This window comes from Schizophyllum commune, assembly GCF_000143185.2.
Source record: "Schizophyllum commune H4-8 unplaced genomic scaffold SCHCOscaffold_1, whole genome shotgun sequence".
Lineage (NCBI taxonomy): Eukaryota > Fungi > Basidiomycota > Agaricomycetes > Agaricales > Schizophyllaceae > Schizophyllum > Schizophyllum commune.
This window is the reverse complement of record NW_026089538.1, coordinates 1,304,826-1,319,234: the sequence shown is the minus strand read 5'-3', so window position 1 is coordinate 1,319,234 and position 14,409 is coordinate 1,304,826. Positions and strand designations below refer to the sequence as shown.

Genomic DNA, 14,409 nt, shown 5'->3' with positions numbered 1-14,409 from the left:
AATGTAAGTAGATACATAAGGAAGCCTGCACGCACTACAACGAGCCCGAGCCATAATGGCGACGGCTACGTGGGAGGCGTACACGTACTATTTGCTTCGTTCACTTCCTGGCTTTGGGCCAGACACAAGGCGTTTGATGATTCAGTACGTAGAAGGGTCAGTGGGACGATAGGGAAAAGGGTCAGATCGGGGTGCGATTGAGAGCAGGGGTGAACGAGGATGTTTGATGCGATGCGAGGGTTACGAGGGTACTCATACATACGATGTGCGAGGGCTTCGGGCAAGGAGAAGGGGACACGGAGGCTCTCGTGAAAAGGGGCACGAGAATACGCCGTGTGGGAGGCAGGAGAACGCGCCGTGTACAGGGCACGAGGATATTGCATGAAAGGAGCATGTCATGGATTCGGCAGGTAAGGGAAGATGTAGATGGACGGTTTATCGAACGACGACGGCAGGGAGGGTACACGACATACGACGATAGCAAGAACAACCTGGGACAACATGCATGTGGACGAATATAAAAAACGGGATAAAGGCAGAAGGGGGAGGCTGGCTGTGCGTTGCATTCTTTGCTTTGCTTTCGAGAGCGCTTGCATCTGATGTTCTGCTGCGAACTGATTCTTCAAATGCCGGACTGGTTCCGCAATTGCTTCTGCTTCTCTTGCTCGAGGCGCTACGAGAGGGGTCACACCATGGTCGCGCGAGAGCAAGGAGGTGACTTACGTGGTAAAGCATCTGGACCGCCATCTGGATGTTGGCGGGCTGCCCAGTAATGACGACCAAGCGCTCGCCCTCGCTGCCTGCTGCACCAGCAGGCATGCCCGTCGCCACCGCGCCCGGCTCCATGATCTTGATCTGACTCGCGCTCATATGGCGAATTTCGTTGATCTTACTTCCACCCTTGCCAATGATACACCCCACTAAATCGTTGGGGATGTATATCTGTTGGGTCTGGACCTGTGCGGGAGGCACGCCTGGTGCACCAGGAGCGGCAGCAACAGGGGGCGCGGCACCAGGGTAGAATGAGGAGGCGGCGCCCGGAACGTAGGTCGAGCCAGGGTACGGGGCATTCGTGATGGGTCGCCGGGTTGGGTTGCCTGGGCGGTAGGACGCGTTGGCGGTGGAGGGCATGCGCTCTTGCGCCTCGATGAGGATGTTGCCGACGTAGTACGTGGCAATGTGAATGGCGTCGGCAACCCCGGCAACAGAGAGAACGCGCTTCGATGCCGCGTGTCAGGACGCTGAATAACACCAATCGAGCGATGAAACGCACCTCTGTCGAGCCCGGGAGCATGCCTTCGCTGGCATTGAGGCGAGCGCCGCTGGCGTCCTGAATCTCTTTGATCTTCGAGCCTCCTTTCCCAATGACAGAGCCCATGCGCGAGTTGGGAATCATGAACTTGATCGTCACTGCACGGCTGCCTGGGAGGGAGGGGACGTCGAAGGGCTCGTCGTTGATCCTGCGAACGATGAGGCCGAATGCCTGGAAATGAATGAATGAGGATGCATACAGTTGAAGAAGACTTCGCCACACACCTTGGATACCGCGTCAAGCGGGCCGCTTACATTGAGAATGCGCTCGGGGTTGCCAGGTATGCTCTCCGACACGACGACTCGCGCGCCGCTCTTCTCGCGAATTTCGTTGACGTGCGCGCCTGCGCGCCCAATGATGATCGACGCATCCTGCGTGACAATGAGGCAGCGCATATGGATCATGGGCGACGGGGCAGCAGCCGCAGCCGCGGCGGCCTCGGGCTTTTGAGGCGGCGCGGAAACGACGGCGCCAGGAGAGGTCTTCGAGTCGCTGTCCGCGTTGGGCGACATGACATGCTGGCTGCTCGAGCTGGCCGCGTCGGGGTCATCCGGCTTGGGGCCCGTGTTCGGGCGCTTGTGCGTCTTCTGGAGATCGCTGCTCTCGGAGGGCGAGCGGGAGCGCTTGCGGTTCACCTCGGGTTCTGCCATGATCGCGCGCGTCAAAAAGGGCTCAGACGGGGGAGGGCAAGGAAGGGCGGGCTCCGGGCGTATGTGTGCGAGCAGCGCGTTGCGGGCGAGTAGACTTGGATTTGGAGTTGGGACTTGCGGGATGCGGGAGGAGGTGCTCAGGCGTGTTTCTGGGATGGGAGAGCGAGGCGGAGGTGAGGGGCGGCTGGAGGGGGAAGGGGCAGCAGACAACACACGCACCTCGACACGACCGTCAGCTTCAAGGTGTACTCGCGGCCATTTCTCAGGCCTGATGTGTATCGCAGGAGCCGTTGCACAACAGCGCCACATCTCGGAACTTGCCATTTTCAGTCGCACAATAGCCTGTCTGGGTTTTGTCCGAGGCTGTCTACAACATAGTCTACTTTCTAAGGATGTCAAAGAAAGCCTCCTGCGGCAGATCCACCTTTCCTATCTTTTTCATCTTTTTCTTGCCCTCCTGCGATCGTGTCAGCGCCGTTCCACGTGCAACGACGATCTACCTACCTTCTGGTTGTTCAAGTGCTTGAGCTTGCGCTCGTAGTGCCCTCCGTAGAGACCAGCCGTCACGTCTGCCCGCATCTGGCTGAGGGTCTCTCGCGCAATGACCCGTTTGCCAATGACAGCCTGAATCGGCACTTCGAACAATTGTCGCGGAATGACCTTGTCTGGAAGCCTTTCATCAGCTCTGTCACGGCAAGTCCGACTGCGCTGCACTCACGAAGCTTCTTCACCCAGGCACGCCCCACTGCATCGACGTTTGACCGGTGCACGATCAGCGCGAGCGCATCGACCGGTCTGTTGTTCAACAAGAACTGCATCTTGCATAGGTCGCTCGCTTCGTAACCGGCGTCCTCGTAGCTGTAAACCAATATCAGCATTGCATACGACGCTCGGAAGCAACAACTACGCACTCAAAGCTTGCAAAGCCCGAACTCCTGCTCTTCAGCTGGTCGAAGAAGTCGGTCACAATTTCCGACAACGGCAGCGTGCAAGTGATCATGATCCGCGCAGATGTGCTCGTTCCCGCGTCAAGGTACTTGTGCTCCAGATTAGACCCGCGCTTGGAGAAGCAGAGGTCCATCATGTCGCCCATGTACTCTGTAGACAGGAATTAGACGACCGCAAGCTCGAGTTTGATGCGTCAAAAGCCCACCTTCCGGCACAATAATCGACGCGTTCACCACCGGCTCCTGCACCTCCTTAATCTTGAACACCATCGCCTCCATATCCGGGAACTCCGTCGGATTGCTAATCAGCGTCTCCTTCCCATCCTTCCACACCACCTTGAACGGCACCGTAGGCGCCGTCACAATCACGCTCGCATCGTACTCGTCCTCCAGCCGCTGCCGAAACACGTCCATGTGCAGCGTCCCCAGGAAGCCCAGGCGGCAACCCTGCCCGAGCGCGCTCGACGACTCGCGCTGCACGGCGATGCTGCGGTCGGTGAGCGTGAGGCGGCGTATGGACTCCTCGAGCTTTGGGAAGTCGGCGTTGTCGATGGGGAAGACGCCAGCGAAGACCATGGCTTTGGCGGGGCGGAAGCCGGGCATGGGGTCGACGGGCGCCCCGACGCGGTGGAGGGTGTCACCGATGTGGGCTGGAGAGGATGTGTCGATTGGGTGCAGGCAGTTAAGCGGATGAGTGTGCTGACCTTCCGCGCTCTCTTTCATGTTGCACGCTATATAGCCCACTTGTCCCGGGAACAAGCCTGTCGCAGGCATCTCCTCGGGATGCATGATCCCGAGCTCGGTCACCTCGTAGCGTTTGCGCGTGTGGGTAGATTGTATCTTGTCGCCTGGGTGCGGGTGTGGTCAATTTCGAAAGCTACGTCGAGCGACCGAGAGGGAGGGTGGAAACAGGACGCAAGCGCAAGAAAGCAAAGCTCGCACGCTCACCTTTCCTCAACACCCCTTGCTGTATGCTCAGCAGCGAAATCACCCCTCTATACCGGTCATACAGCGAGTCAAACAACAACGCCTTCAATGGGCCCTCACTCGGCGCCTTCGGCGGCGGTATCCTCTCGATGATCGCCTGCAGCACCTTCTCCACGCCCAACCCCGTCTTCGCCGAGATGTGAATGCAAGATGTAGGGTCGATGCCGAAGGTGGATGCCATCTGGTCTGCGATGCGCTCGGGTTGCGCTGCGGGGAGGTCGACCTGAGGAAAAGGAACGGGTCAGGATGGGACAATGATACACGACTTGGAGAAACCGTAGGAGGGAGGAAAGTAAGAGGAACTCAAGAGCCAAGTCAACGCACCTTATTCAGAACGGGTATAATGGTCAACCCACGCTCTTTCGCGATATGGAAGACACTAATGGATTGCGCTTGAACGCCCTGACTGGCGTCGACGAGCAGCAATGCACCCTGACAAGCGGCGAGGGAGCGCGAGACTTCCCAGGAGAAGTCGACGTGACCCTACGCAGGTTTGTGAGTATACTCTCACCCTCATATAGCGAAGACAATTACCGGCGTATCGATGAGGTTCAGCATATGTCGCCGGCCGTCGACGTCGTGGAACATGGTTGCTGTTTGCGCCTTCACTGGGTTGAGTGTCAGTATTGCAGTCTGCAGAGGACTTGGGTACGCACCTGTAATTCCGCGCTCACGCTCGACTTTGAGTTTGTCAAGGACCTGCTCGTTCTTGCCGGATTGCTTCTTCTGTATGGTGCCGGTCATCTGGAAGCGGGTTATAAGCGATGTGGCGCGCACTCTGGCTGAGCGAATGTACTTCTAGTAACCTGAAGGAGGGGAGAAAAGGTAAGCTTCGTATTTCGAGGGGCAGGCTAGGTCCCTCACCGATCTGCAAGGGTAGATTTGCCATGGTCTTCACGAATGTAAGTTGCGTGCGGGGAAGTTCGTGCGGGACCACGACCTCACCAATGTGGGCGATTATAGAGAAGTTCCTAGGCACTCGGTCAGAAATCAGCGTAGTCCTAAGCTCTGCCCACGCACCGAATAACGTCGCAGTCATACTCCTCCATTTTCACCGGCTGTTTGTTCGGGGATGCTCGCGCCCGCGGGGAACTCGAGAACGCTCGTCTCCCCGCTGCATTCGCTGCCGCTCCACACCCCGGACACCTTGCACATCGTCGAGGGAGTATGAGAAAAGCGCGCAGGCCGCCATTGCACCTGCTTGTCATGGGGGTACCTGGTAAGCGCCCAAAAGCAGAATAAGCGCCCGAGGCGAGTTGCAACTTTGCAAGGACGGAGAGCAAGTTCGGGTTCCGGACCGGCCGATCACTCACTTGCCTTCCCCCACCACGCACGATGTCGTTAGCTGAGGCCTCCGAAGCGCGTAAGGCGCGTCTGCAGGCGCTGAGGAGAAGGAAGGAAGAGGGGGCTGGGGCGGACGAGCCGTGCGTGTGATATGTCTCTGCATGGATGACAGAGAACTGACGCTTTCCCCCAGCATCCTCAAGCACCGCAACTTCGACCCCGAATCACGGCAAGCGAAGAAGCGAGCCACCAAGGCTGATGCGGATGGCGACGCGGTCATGGACGACACGGTTGAAAAGAGTGTCGCAGGTCTTGCAGAACGCATCGTCGCGGAGGACGAGGAGCGCCGGGCGCAAGAGCTCGACGTGTTCAACATCGCGCCGAAGCGCGCAAATTGGGATTTGAAGCGGGATATGGAGAAGAAGCTTGCGAGGTTAGAGCGGAGGACGCAAGAGGCGATACATACGCTTATACGTGCGTGGCGCACTCTCATTCATCAGACGCTCTACTGACTGCTTGCAGGACAACGGCTGGCAGCACAAAAGGGCCAGTCGGACGACATCGTCGGCGCCATGAACTCGCAGGCGAAGGACGAGCAATTGTCCGACGAGGACGACTGATCAATCCCTCCTCATCTTTACGAACCTTGGCCTTGTGTTCTTGCTGTACCATCATTCCGGACTATCCATCGCTGTATTTTTGTGCTGGAAGCAATTGCGACTCGCTTTCGTGCGCTTCAAGGCCCAACCTCCAGGCTTCAAGACTGGACAACATGGCTGCCTTCGCCCTGACCGAAAAGGCAACTTTCCCTTCATATCTTGACATGCTTGACCTGAAAGCACGAGCGGAAGAGTGCTTGACCTCTCTTTCTCGGTGTTGAGCTTCTCATCGCTGACTCTCGGTACGTTCGCACATTCACGCATCTTCAGCGAAGCTGACAATTCTTCAGAAATCCACGATTATCATACAAGTGTCCGATGAGGTAGTACAGTGAAGATTACAGCGGCGCCCTTCCAGAATTATGGCAGCCAGCGAGAGGTATGCTGTTGGGGACGAGGAGAAGCTATCACTCTAGCAGGCGAGTGCATCAGAACTTCCGACTCGGCGGCCCCGCGAGGCGCTCCGTGGCGCGTATCCGGACGGTTTGCAACCTGAGAAGAATGCATGTGAGTACTCTGACCGACGTCAGGAAAACGTCTGTTGACCACTTACATAGGGCGACCGTACATGGCGAAGATGCCAGCACCGATGAGGGACTCGAGCGTTACCCAGACGCCGAAGGACTAAGAGAAGATGACGGTCAATGCCTGTTTTGAAAGGATGAAGAGTTACGCCACTTACCCGAACACGACCGGCGAAGGCGTTGGTCCAGGTAGAGGTGAGGTTGTGGCCGAGCATGATGGTGGATGGGAGGCTCAAGGCAAGCAAGCTTGGTATGGGCGATGTGTAGTGTGCGAGTGCGAAGGCGAATGCGGCGCGGTGCGATAGTGAAGAAGCCCCCTCATCCTTCCTTGATTATATACTCCCCCGCCCCCGCCTCCTTCCCCGCCTCTTCCCGAATGTAGGCGCCGCTTGCTGAGGGCCAGATGCGAGGACGGCCAGCCTTGGACCGTATCGACCTCCCTTGACACGGATTGTTGCTGGACGGTCTCGCCCAGCGAGAGATCTGGACCCACACCGGCGATCTAGACCTAAATCGGCAAACGCCGAGGCTGGACCCACACTGTTCAACTTCAAGTTGTCGCCAACGACAGGCTTACAAAGTCTCGCAAGGCAAGAGCTGAGGGAGTGGTATGCGTGTCTAACAAGGACATCTACGGAATTATGTAGCTCGAGCAGCACCACGGACTATCAAGACAGCCTGTTGGCATACGTTGTAGCATCAGCGGAACCTGCAAGGCCAACGCATCAGAGTGGTGCGTATATCGAGAGATCTTCTTACCGCCATAGACTTCTTTCAGGATGATCAGATGGTCTTTCTCATACCGCGCCACACGTTCAATGGCCGCCTTGTCAACACCCTCGCGCTCGCAATAAGACTGCACGCTCCGTCTGTCGAACTTCATTGCCCAGGGTTTGGGCGTGAATATCGAGGGATACCCGAGCTTCGAGGCCAAGTAACGAATGTCCGCGCAGACGTTCCTGTGGGCACTGCGCTCCCAACGCCACTACGGTTAGGAATAGTCAACGAAGATGTTATACGGAAGTAGGCAACAAACTTACATGTCGAGCTTGGCACTCACGCGAGCAATACGGTATACGTTGACATCCGCCACAGATCGCGAACCTCCTTCCCTCACCCACAAACGTCGCCATACACGGTGGAAAGCCACAATGATCGATACATTGGTCCTCTAGTTTGGTGTGCGCAAGCACGAACATGTTATCCTCCGCCCGTACCGCGCGGATCCGTTTGGAGCTCTCGAGAACAAGAGCGGGGTATAGAGACTCGTCGTAAGGCAGGTCGAGCTTGGAGTGGATAGAACCACCGTCGTATGAATAGAAACACCATTCACCAAAGGCCGCGGGGCAGATATTGCGCGGCAGCTCCTTCAACTTTGGCCACAGAGTGAAGCAGCGTTTTATGAGCGCTAACACCCTATGGCACTCCTCCGCGAAGAAGAAGGCCGTCGCCATCCCATCCGGGTGGACCGACGTCAGCCGCCACCAGTGAAGCGTGTACAGTATCGGCCGCAGCATTTCCAAAGTCGTATTCGCATTGGTCGGATTCTCGGGCAGCTTGTCCAGCTCGCTCTCCAAGATATGGACGAAGGACGAAGGAATCTGCGTGCAGCGGAACATGACCATGGCGGCGGGGCGGCCACAGATGCGAGAGAGCTCTCCCAGCAGGGCGAAGTGCCACCAGGATGGGTAGGCGGCCATCCAGCGGCAAAGGGCGACGATGGTGGTGTCTGGATCTGGGCCAAGTAGCGTGCGCGCATGAGGAGGCCAAGAGACGCGCTTTCCACGTGTCTGCGCGCGCTTCAAGCGCCGCTGCGACTTCCAGTATTTGTCACTGAGGGGGCGCAAGTCCCCCTCGGTGATCGGCGCCAGACCAGGTGCCTTTTTAGGAAGACTCGCCCGAGGAATGCCCAAAATCCTGTCCGGGCCCAATTACCGTGATCTGAGAGTCGAAGTGAAACCACAGAACAATAAACAGTGGACTTGATAGCAAAACGTTGAGACTCGTTTCCCCCAAAAGTGGGCCAAATCCGTGAAACGTGTTTCGATCCCAAGGCAAACACTACAAAAAGGGACAAGCACAAATTTTGGGCCTCAACGTTTTGTGAAGGAGTTGTACCTACGCGCTTTACAGCTAGCAGTGGGGTCATCGAAGAAACACGCAGAGACATCTACTCTTCAGATCAAAGGTCGCGGCAAAGCGCGATGAACGCGTGACGTCACGCGTCTTCAGCTCCTCGGCCTCGAGGAGATCGGCTGTTATCAAGGTGTAAGCACACGTCTCGCCTCGCTTCCGAGTGCAAGCACTCACCGACAGCTACTCTCAACCATACTGCATTCACGATCACTCAGCAATGTCCCGCAAGGTGAAGAGGTCAGCATGCCAAAGGCCTCGAAAAAACCGAAGTCCTGCGCAGCGCGCGGTCCTCGCCAGCGCGCGTGCAAAGTTGGAACGGGATAACAGGGAGAATATAGATCCTTCTCGCAATGATAGCTCCCCCGCTGTGCCCTTGGCTTGTCTTTGCCCTCCCGAATCGCGCATGTGCATCCCGCTTGCTGATCACGACCGGCTTATCGACAATGTACGCCGCACTGTTCGTCGACGGGATCTGAAATTGAAGAAGATAATCGCGGAGGTCCGGCATGACACTGCTGTGCACAAAGCGGAGCTTTCGAGTATGGAGGAGGCACACCAGCGCGAGATTAGGCTGGCCAGCCAGACGATACATGATATGCATTACCAGCTCGTTACGGCTGAGGAGGAGATCGCGCGACTTCATCGCGTGGTCGAGGAGCAGCAGAGATTCCTCGTGCAGCTCCAGACAAAGGCACTGCACTCCAGGAGGACGCTTGACGCCCTACATAAGCGCACCATGCGTAACTCACCTTGGCATCGACGTCGAAAAGCGGAGATCATCCGAGAGCGCGCTGTCCAGGACAGGCTGGAAAAGAGAATTTTCAACAAAGGGGCTTACACGGCGCAGGCGAGGGCCCTCATACGAGAGCTCATCCGCACAGGGTGCTCGGAGAAGAAGGCGGGTGCTTTATTCATCGAGTTCGGTCGGCTCCTTGGCATCAAGGACCTCCAGCGATTGCATGCCCCTTCTGCTCGGAGCAGCCAGCGCTTCATTGCTGAAGGCGGTGTCGCAGCCGACATGCAGACGGGGATGACTGTTGCACTGAATCAGAGTAAGTCGTCCCAGTCGAAGCCCAGAAACCGCGCTACAGAAGCTCATGAATGCAGACATTACCTCTAGCTCGGATTCAACAACGTTCCGTCATCAGAACTATAATTCGAATTTCCTTGCGCTGCGTCCGGTGTCCAAGTCAGGCGAGCTGTCAGATGAGTCGGTGCTTCACGCGCTCGGAATTAGCGCCTCGGTTGACCACTCGAGCGCTGCTCAGCTCAGCGGCTATCTGGCGTGTCTCGAACACAAATTTGGGATCTGGAATCGCTCTCCGATGGCTCAGCGGATGGGCCTCTATGCCAGCCTACAGACCTATGCCCTCAATCTGAAGGGGACGAACGGAGATCATGCGGCTGATGTACGGAAGAGCAATCAGGATCTGGAGCAGTTCAAGAGCGATATGACAGTGGCATATCTTGGCAGTGAGCAGCTGAAGAAGCTCTCGCCCCAAGATCTCGTGCAGCGCATCATCCCCTTCGCTCGCGCGGCTATCTCCGAAGCAGGGGGCTCGGCAGCTTGGGTGCAGCTCAGTGGCGAGGAGCGCGCTGCGCGTAACCTTGGAGTGATGGAGGCGCTAGCGCGCAGTCTTGGACGGACACTCCTAGACAGAATGAATCCCGCAGAGCGCGGGAAACTGTCGCGCTTCCTCTGGTCGGGATGCTGTATGCATAAAGAACTCAATAGTGTCAAAGGAGGGGACGAGGCTATGCGAAATTACTACGATGAACACCCCGACGTACCACGCCCGGTCCTCCTCGCCAATAGGGACAACGCTGCTGTCCTTCGCCAGGTCCAGGATGGAGAGCAGCTCACATCCGCGGAGATGCATGCGCTTGTGATGAGCAGCTGCGGCGCCATCAAGGCCACGACGCTCGGAGGCATGATCTGCAACAACAAGGATAAAAAGAAGGGTCAGCACGATACCTATGTCTGGTTTTTCCAGACAACACTCGGCTTGTCCTCCTCGCACGTCTTCCCCGACGTCAGCAATACCCAATTCCAATCCCACTGCGATGCAGCATGCGAGATTGTTTGCCACCTTGCAACATATCGCATCTTCATGCAGTGTGTGTACTGGCGGAAGGATAAGCCTGGCTTCACGAACGTTGAGCAGAACTTCTACAATGTGCTATACGACGTTCCAACACTCACCGAGATGTGTGTTCTAGTCCTATATGCGAACTGCATAACATACCCTTATGCGCGTCGTGTCCGAGGCCCTGGAACGAATCATCTCAACGCGCTCGAGCTTGGACCTTACCATGCCGACCTGAAGGTTTTCGTTCGCACACTCATCAGCAACCCTGATCTCGCCTTGGGCCCTCGCGCTGATTTCCGAACGGCAACCTTTGACAAGCAGGAGATGCACCGGCCCCTTGCATACGCAGCGGTACGCGCGATGCAAAAGTGGCTGCCGGTGCTGCGCACACTCTTTGTCGTCTTCCTGGAGGGTGCCCTCGTGACCTGGGAGCGGTTCACCTCTGAATTTGTAGAGGGCGGGATCATCGATCAGCTGAGCAACGAGGAGAGGAGCGCGATCTTCGTACCTGCCACAAACGATGCAAACGAGAGCGCGCTCGGGACTGTTGTCGCCAGCAAGCGCCGCCGTCCAAACGAAACCCTCAATCAGTTCAACGCACGGTACACGTACGAGCACAATCACACGCGGGGCTTCATGGACATCTTCCAGGAAGCGGATGAAAAATACATCCACAAACAAGCACGCCTCGTACTCGAATCTCTTCCCCAAGCGAAGATTCGTAAGGCGCAAACGGAGCATGACAGTCGTGTCGCTGCCGAGCATCAACAGAAAGAAGCCAAGAAGGCACTAGTGCGGACGGAGCGGTGGAAGGAGTTGACGCGCATTGAGCTTGTCCTGAATCTCCGGGCCCTCAAGGATCTGTCAAATGAGGAGATGAAGCATCAGCTTGATGTCTGGCGCTACGTGCAGCGGGCACCCAACATACCACGGGGCAAGGAGATGCCACGGAAAAAGTTCAGGGAGGACGCATTGCGTAGACTCATCACTCAATATCCTGCTGGCAAGGTTCCGGACTCGCAGAAGACACCGGTATCGCCTCTGGAGGCTAAGCTTGGGCAGCCCATTGGGCCGACGGTTACGCGTATGATGCCACGCTTGAGTGGACCGCGCGTCTCCGCTGGGTCTTCCGCGGATGGGCAGGTGGATGGGGGTGACGCACTATATGATTCAGAAGATGATGAGGACTGATTGACGGGGCTTCTGAGGTAAGAGTCACTCTAGAGCATTCTGTATGGTTTGCTAATGGCCGTGGTATTTTACTTTTGCCAGTCCGATGCGAAGGGAGCGATGCATCGACGAGGGTAGGTGGAGGACGGGTTTTGCAGGTCCAAGCGGTGATGGCTGCTGACTAAGCACGCCGATCACTGACCGTGACTTGCGCCCCCTCACTAGGCGCAGGATCAGGGTCACGAAGCCAATCATCTTCAGCAACGCGAGCTGAAACCCATCTCCTGCGTCATCGATGCCTTCAGCATTGTCAAGGTGCCGCGTATCCATGTCCTTCGCCAGTGTTTGTATCTGCTCAGGTGAACGAGGAGCAGTGAGGAAAGCCCAGCAAGTGTTGAGGAAGGTATGTTTATGCCGTCGTACGTGTCGATTGAAAGGGTTGGACCCAGGACGGGTTTCCTTCTCGGGATTCTGTTCCTCTGCACGATCCGCATCCCAGAGTATGGAGAAGTTCTTGTTGTAGTATTTCGAGCAGTTTTCGGGGTGGTAGGGGTCACGGAGGCCTGCTGTGATGCTGTCCATGGCTTCCTCCGTTACTTCGTCGTAAACCCTCATAGAAGGATCGTGGACAATTCAGAGGGAGAGGTGATTGGTTAAGCCGCGAGGCAGCAGGCAGCTGGCGAATGTTTTGGTGAAGGTTCAGGTTGCCCATCATGGACGCAGGGTCCAAGTAGTAACCCATCAACTCACACGATCATAACAAAGTTGAACTTGTTACCAGTACTCCTGCACGCCGAGACATCGGGACCATTACAGATGATTTAGTCTTGAGACTACAGATGGTTCATAGTTTGTCTGGACGTGTTACAAGCTGAATACAAGTCCAGTCATTACAGAGGCGCTTGGTAAAAGAAGACGGTATAGGATGTAGAAGCGGTAGGGTATGTTCGGGGCGTATAGGGTGACTGAATACGAGGAAACAGGAAATGTAGTCTACGCGCGTCCGCGAACCAGGCCATACAGGACAGGAAGTCGTGCAGAGACCGAGTCTATTTGCGGAGCGGCAGCACAGGCAGAAGATCTGCGCACCGACTTCCTCTTGACGAAGGGCACCTTCGCGACGTGGCGGCGGCCGGCAACAGGGGCAGGCGCTGCGCGGCTGCGCGTGTTGTAGCCGCTCGTCTGCGTGCAGCCTTTGCTACGAGTGCGGCGAGAAGGTGCATCGTCACAGGCGACCCTGACGCGCTTGCGCTTGGATGCCTGGGCTGCCATGATCAATAGCGCCGCTGATGCCGACTGCTCGCCCTCCTTGCATCCCAGACCGTGTTCATTCCACCTGTGAGCGACGACCTTCCCTGCGGCAACCTGCAATTGGGCAGATATATCTGGCCAGGATATTAGATGAGTGACTCGAATGAGAATGGAAAGGCGCACCTCCTACGCGAAAGAGGTCCGCTTGAACCGACTTAAGGCGGTTACCAAACATGCGACAAGTCGCGTCTGCAACGCTGCAGTTCATGCGCAGCGCCGTCAGGACATCCGTCGCCTGTGAGATCTTATCTGCACCGTGCTGGCTGGCATCTCGAACGGCATCCAGCAAGGAGGAGGTCGTGTCTGGGGTTGCTTCAGACCGAGGCTGCACTAGAGCACGTTTGGCGATGAACTCGCGAAGCTGAACCACGCAAAGCAGTCAGCCACTCGCAGTGACACCATGGCGAGCGCACTCACAAATCTGGCAATCTGATCGCTCTGACCGCGCAAGGTCTTCGTGATACTGTTTCGACGAGCCATGGCAGCCTGAGAAATGTGCATCGTGAGTAGCGAGATCGATTGTAGAGCCAAGCATGAGTAAGCAAATGCACGCACTTCTGGAGCTAGCTGCTGACAGACGGGCAGAATATAGCATGGCCGGCTGTCGCCTGCAGCCTTCTGCTCGATTTCGTGTAGAAGGCCTGCATACTCTTGTCCAGAGGAGAGAATGTACGCTTCAAGGGCGAGGACGGCGGCTGAAAGGGTGCGTGATGAACATGAAGTCGATACGATAGTAAACGAGGACGTACCTTCGCCGAACTCGCCCTTGATCACATTGAAGGCAGGCCGGTGACATTCAATGAGTTCGAAGATGGCTACGCTGAGGAGCTTGGATTCGTTGACACGCCCGCACAGAGTGCGTTGCAAGGCAGTCTCGACTTCCTCGACCTCGGCTGCCTGTGAGAGCAAGGCTACCATAGCAAGAACTCCGACGTTTGCGACGCTGCCTGAAGCGTGCACATCGAATGCGCTGTTCGTGGAAAGGGCGGGGGAGTCTTGTAGTCGCTGCGCGAAGAGGTGGTAACGATGCTGAGCGTTGGTCGGTACGTCGCCTGGAGATACGACCTTCCACCACGGTGCCGAAGCTGTTATAACAGATGACATGACAAAATGCAATGACACAAGCTAGACCGACGCGGAAAGTGGATAGAGGCGTGTATTCGCGTGGGGCTCGATGTGAAAAAACAAGATACGAAAGGTGGCCCGACGTTAGACGTGCAATGTGTCCCGAAGTGGGATTCCCGATCGACCGTCGCCCTTCCGCGAAGTTTATATGACATGGGTGATGAGCGTCTTCGAATTGTAACCGCGCGCGAGTACAGAAACCGCAAAGAATGCA

The 14,409-nt window shown here is 56.6% G+C and overlaps 8 protein-coding genes across 8 annotated transcripts; 2 read left to right on the top strand and 6 right to left on the bottom strand.

Moving 5' to 3' along the window:
* Nucleotides 1-622: 622 nt before the first annotated feature.
* SCHCODRAFT_02485606 (eukaryotic type KH-domain (KH-domain type I)) lies at nucleotides 623-1,824 on the bottom strand (the record flags this gene model as incomplete). The annotated part of the gene is made up of 4 exons (XM_050342844.1): nucleotides 623-673; nucleotides 724-1,218; nucleotides 1,274-1,483; nucleotides 1,537-1,824. 4 exons carry the CDS (start codon nucleotides 1,822-1,824, stop codon nucleotides 623-625), a joined length of 1,044 nt encoding a protein of 347 aa, XP_050202766.1.
* A 517-nt stretch (nucleotides 1,825-2,341) lies between these two features.
* SCHCODRAFT_02661155 (GTP-binding protein lepa) lies at nucleotides 2,342-4,935 on the bottom strand (the record flags this gene model as incomplete). The annotated part of the gene is made up of 11 exons (XM_003036066.1): nucleotides 2,342-2,419; nucleotides 2,467-2,627; nucleotides 2,681-2,820; nucleotides 2,874-3,060; nucleotides 3,116-3,559; nucleotides 3,614-3,757; nucleotides 3,858-4,119; nucleotides 4,221-4,379; nucleotides 4,431-4,504; nucleotides 4,553-4,678; nucleotides 4,842-4,935. The coding sequence occupies 11 exons, from the start codon at nucleotides 4,933-4,935 to the stop codon at nucleotides 2,342-2,344; spliced, it is 1,869 nt and encodes a 622-aa protein (XP_003036112.1).
* A 224-nt stretch (nucleotides 4,936-5,159) lies between these two features.
* SCHCODRAFT_02682531 (mRNA splicing factor) lies at nucleotides 5,160-5,923 on the top strand. The gene is made up of 3 exons (XM_003035263.2): nucleotides 5,160-5,320; nucleotides 5,374-5,654; nucleotides 5,703-5,923. The coding sequence occupies exons 1-3, from the start codon at nucleotides 5,232-5,234 to the stop codon at nucleotides 5,798-5,800; spliced, it is 468 nt and encodes a 155-aa protein (XP_003035309.1). The 5' UTR covers nucleotides 5,160-5,231; the 3' UTR covers nucleotides 5,801-5,923.
* A 165-nt stretch (nucleotides 5,924-6,088) lies between these two features.
* Nucleotides 6,089-6,656, bottom strand: SCHCODRAFT_02605383 (uncharacterized protein). The gene is made up of 3 exons (XM_050344160.1): nucleotides 6,522-6,656; nucleotides 6,393-6,463; nucleotides 6,089-6,331 (listed from the first exon to the last, which is right to left on the bottom strand). Exons 1-3 carry the CDS (start codon nucleotides 6,576-6,578, stop codon nucleotides 6,268-6,270), a joined length of 192 nt encoding a protein of 63 aa, XP_050202765.1. The 5' UTR covers nucleotides 6,579-6,656; the 3' UTR covers nucleotides 6,089-6,267.
* A 338-nt stretch (nucleotides 6,657-6,994) lies between these two features.
* On the bottom strand, nucleotides 6,995-8,063 carry SCHCODRAFT_02482962 (uncharacterized protein; the record flags this gene model as incomplete). Its single annotated transcript, XM_003036067.1, has 2 exons — nucleotides 6,995-7,348; nucleotides 7,485-8,063. The coding sequence occupies 2 exons, from the start codon at nucleotides 8,061-8,063 to the stop codon at nucleotides 6,995-6,997; spliced, it is 933 nt and encodes a 310-aa protein (XP_003036113.1).
* Nucleotides 8,064-8,716: 653 nt separating this feature from the next.
* SCHCODRAFT_01146520 (uncharacterized protein) lies at nucleotides 8,717-11,780 on the top strand (the record flags this gene model as incomplete). Its single annotated transcript, XM_003035264.1, has 2 exons — nucleotides 8,717-9,551; nucleotides 9,577-11,780. 2 exons carry the CDS (start codon nucleotides 8,717-8,719, stop codon nucleotides 11,778-11,780), a joined length of 3,039 nt encoding a protein of 1,012 aa, XP_003035310.1.
* On the bottom strand, nucleotides 11,647-12,366 carry SCHCODRAFT_02605376 (uncharacterized protein). Its single transcript, XM_003036068.3, has one exon. The coding sequence runs from the start codon at nucleotides 12,339-12,341 to the stop codon at nucleotides 11,832-11,834; it is 510 nt and encodes a 169-aa protein (XP_003036114.2). The 5' UTR covers nucleotides 12,342-12,366; the 3' UTR covers nucleotides 11,647-11,831.
* A 386-nt stretch (nucleotides 12,367-12,752) lies between these two features.
* SCHCODRAFT_02661149 (uncharacterized protein) lies at nucleotides 12,753-14,174 on the bottom strand (the record flags this gene model as incomplete). Its single annotated transcript, XM_003036069.2, has 5 exons — nucleotides 12,753-13,144; nucleotides 13,194-13,431; nucleotides 13,488-13,556; nucleotides 13,626-13,765; nucleotides 13,820-14,174. The coding sequence occupies 5 exons, from the start codon at nucleotides 14,172-14,174 to the stop codon at nucleotides 12,753-12,755; spliced, it is 1,194 nt and encodes a 397-aa protein (XP_003036115.1).
* Between the last annotated feature and the right edge of the window lie 235 nt (nucleotides 14,175-14,409).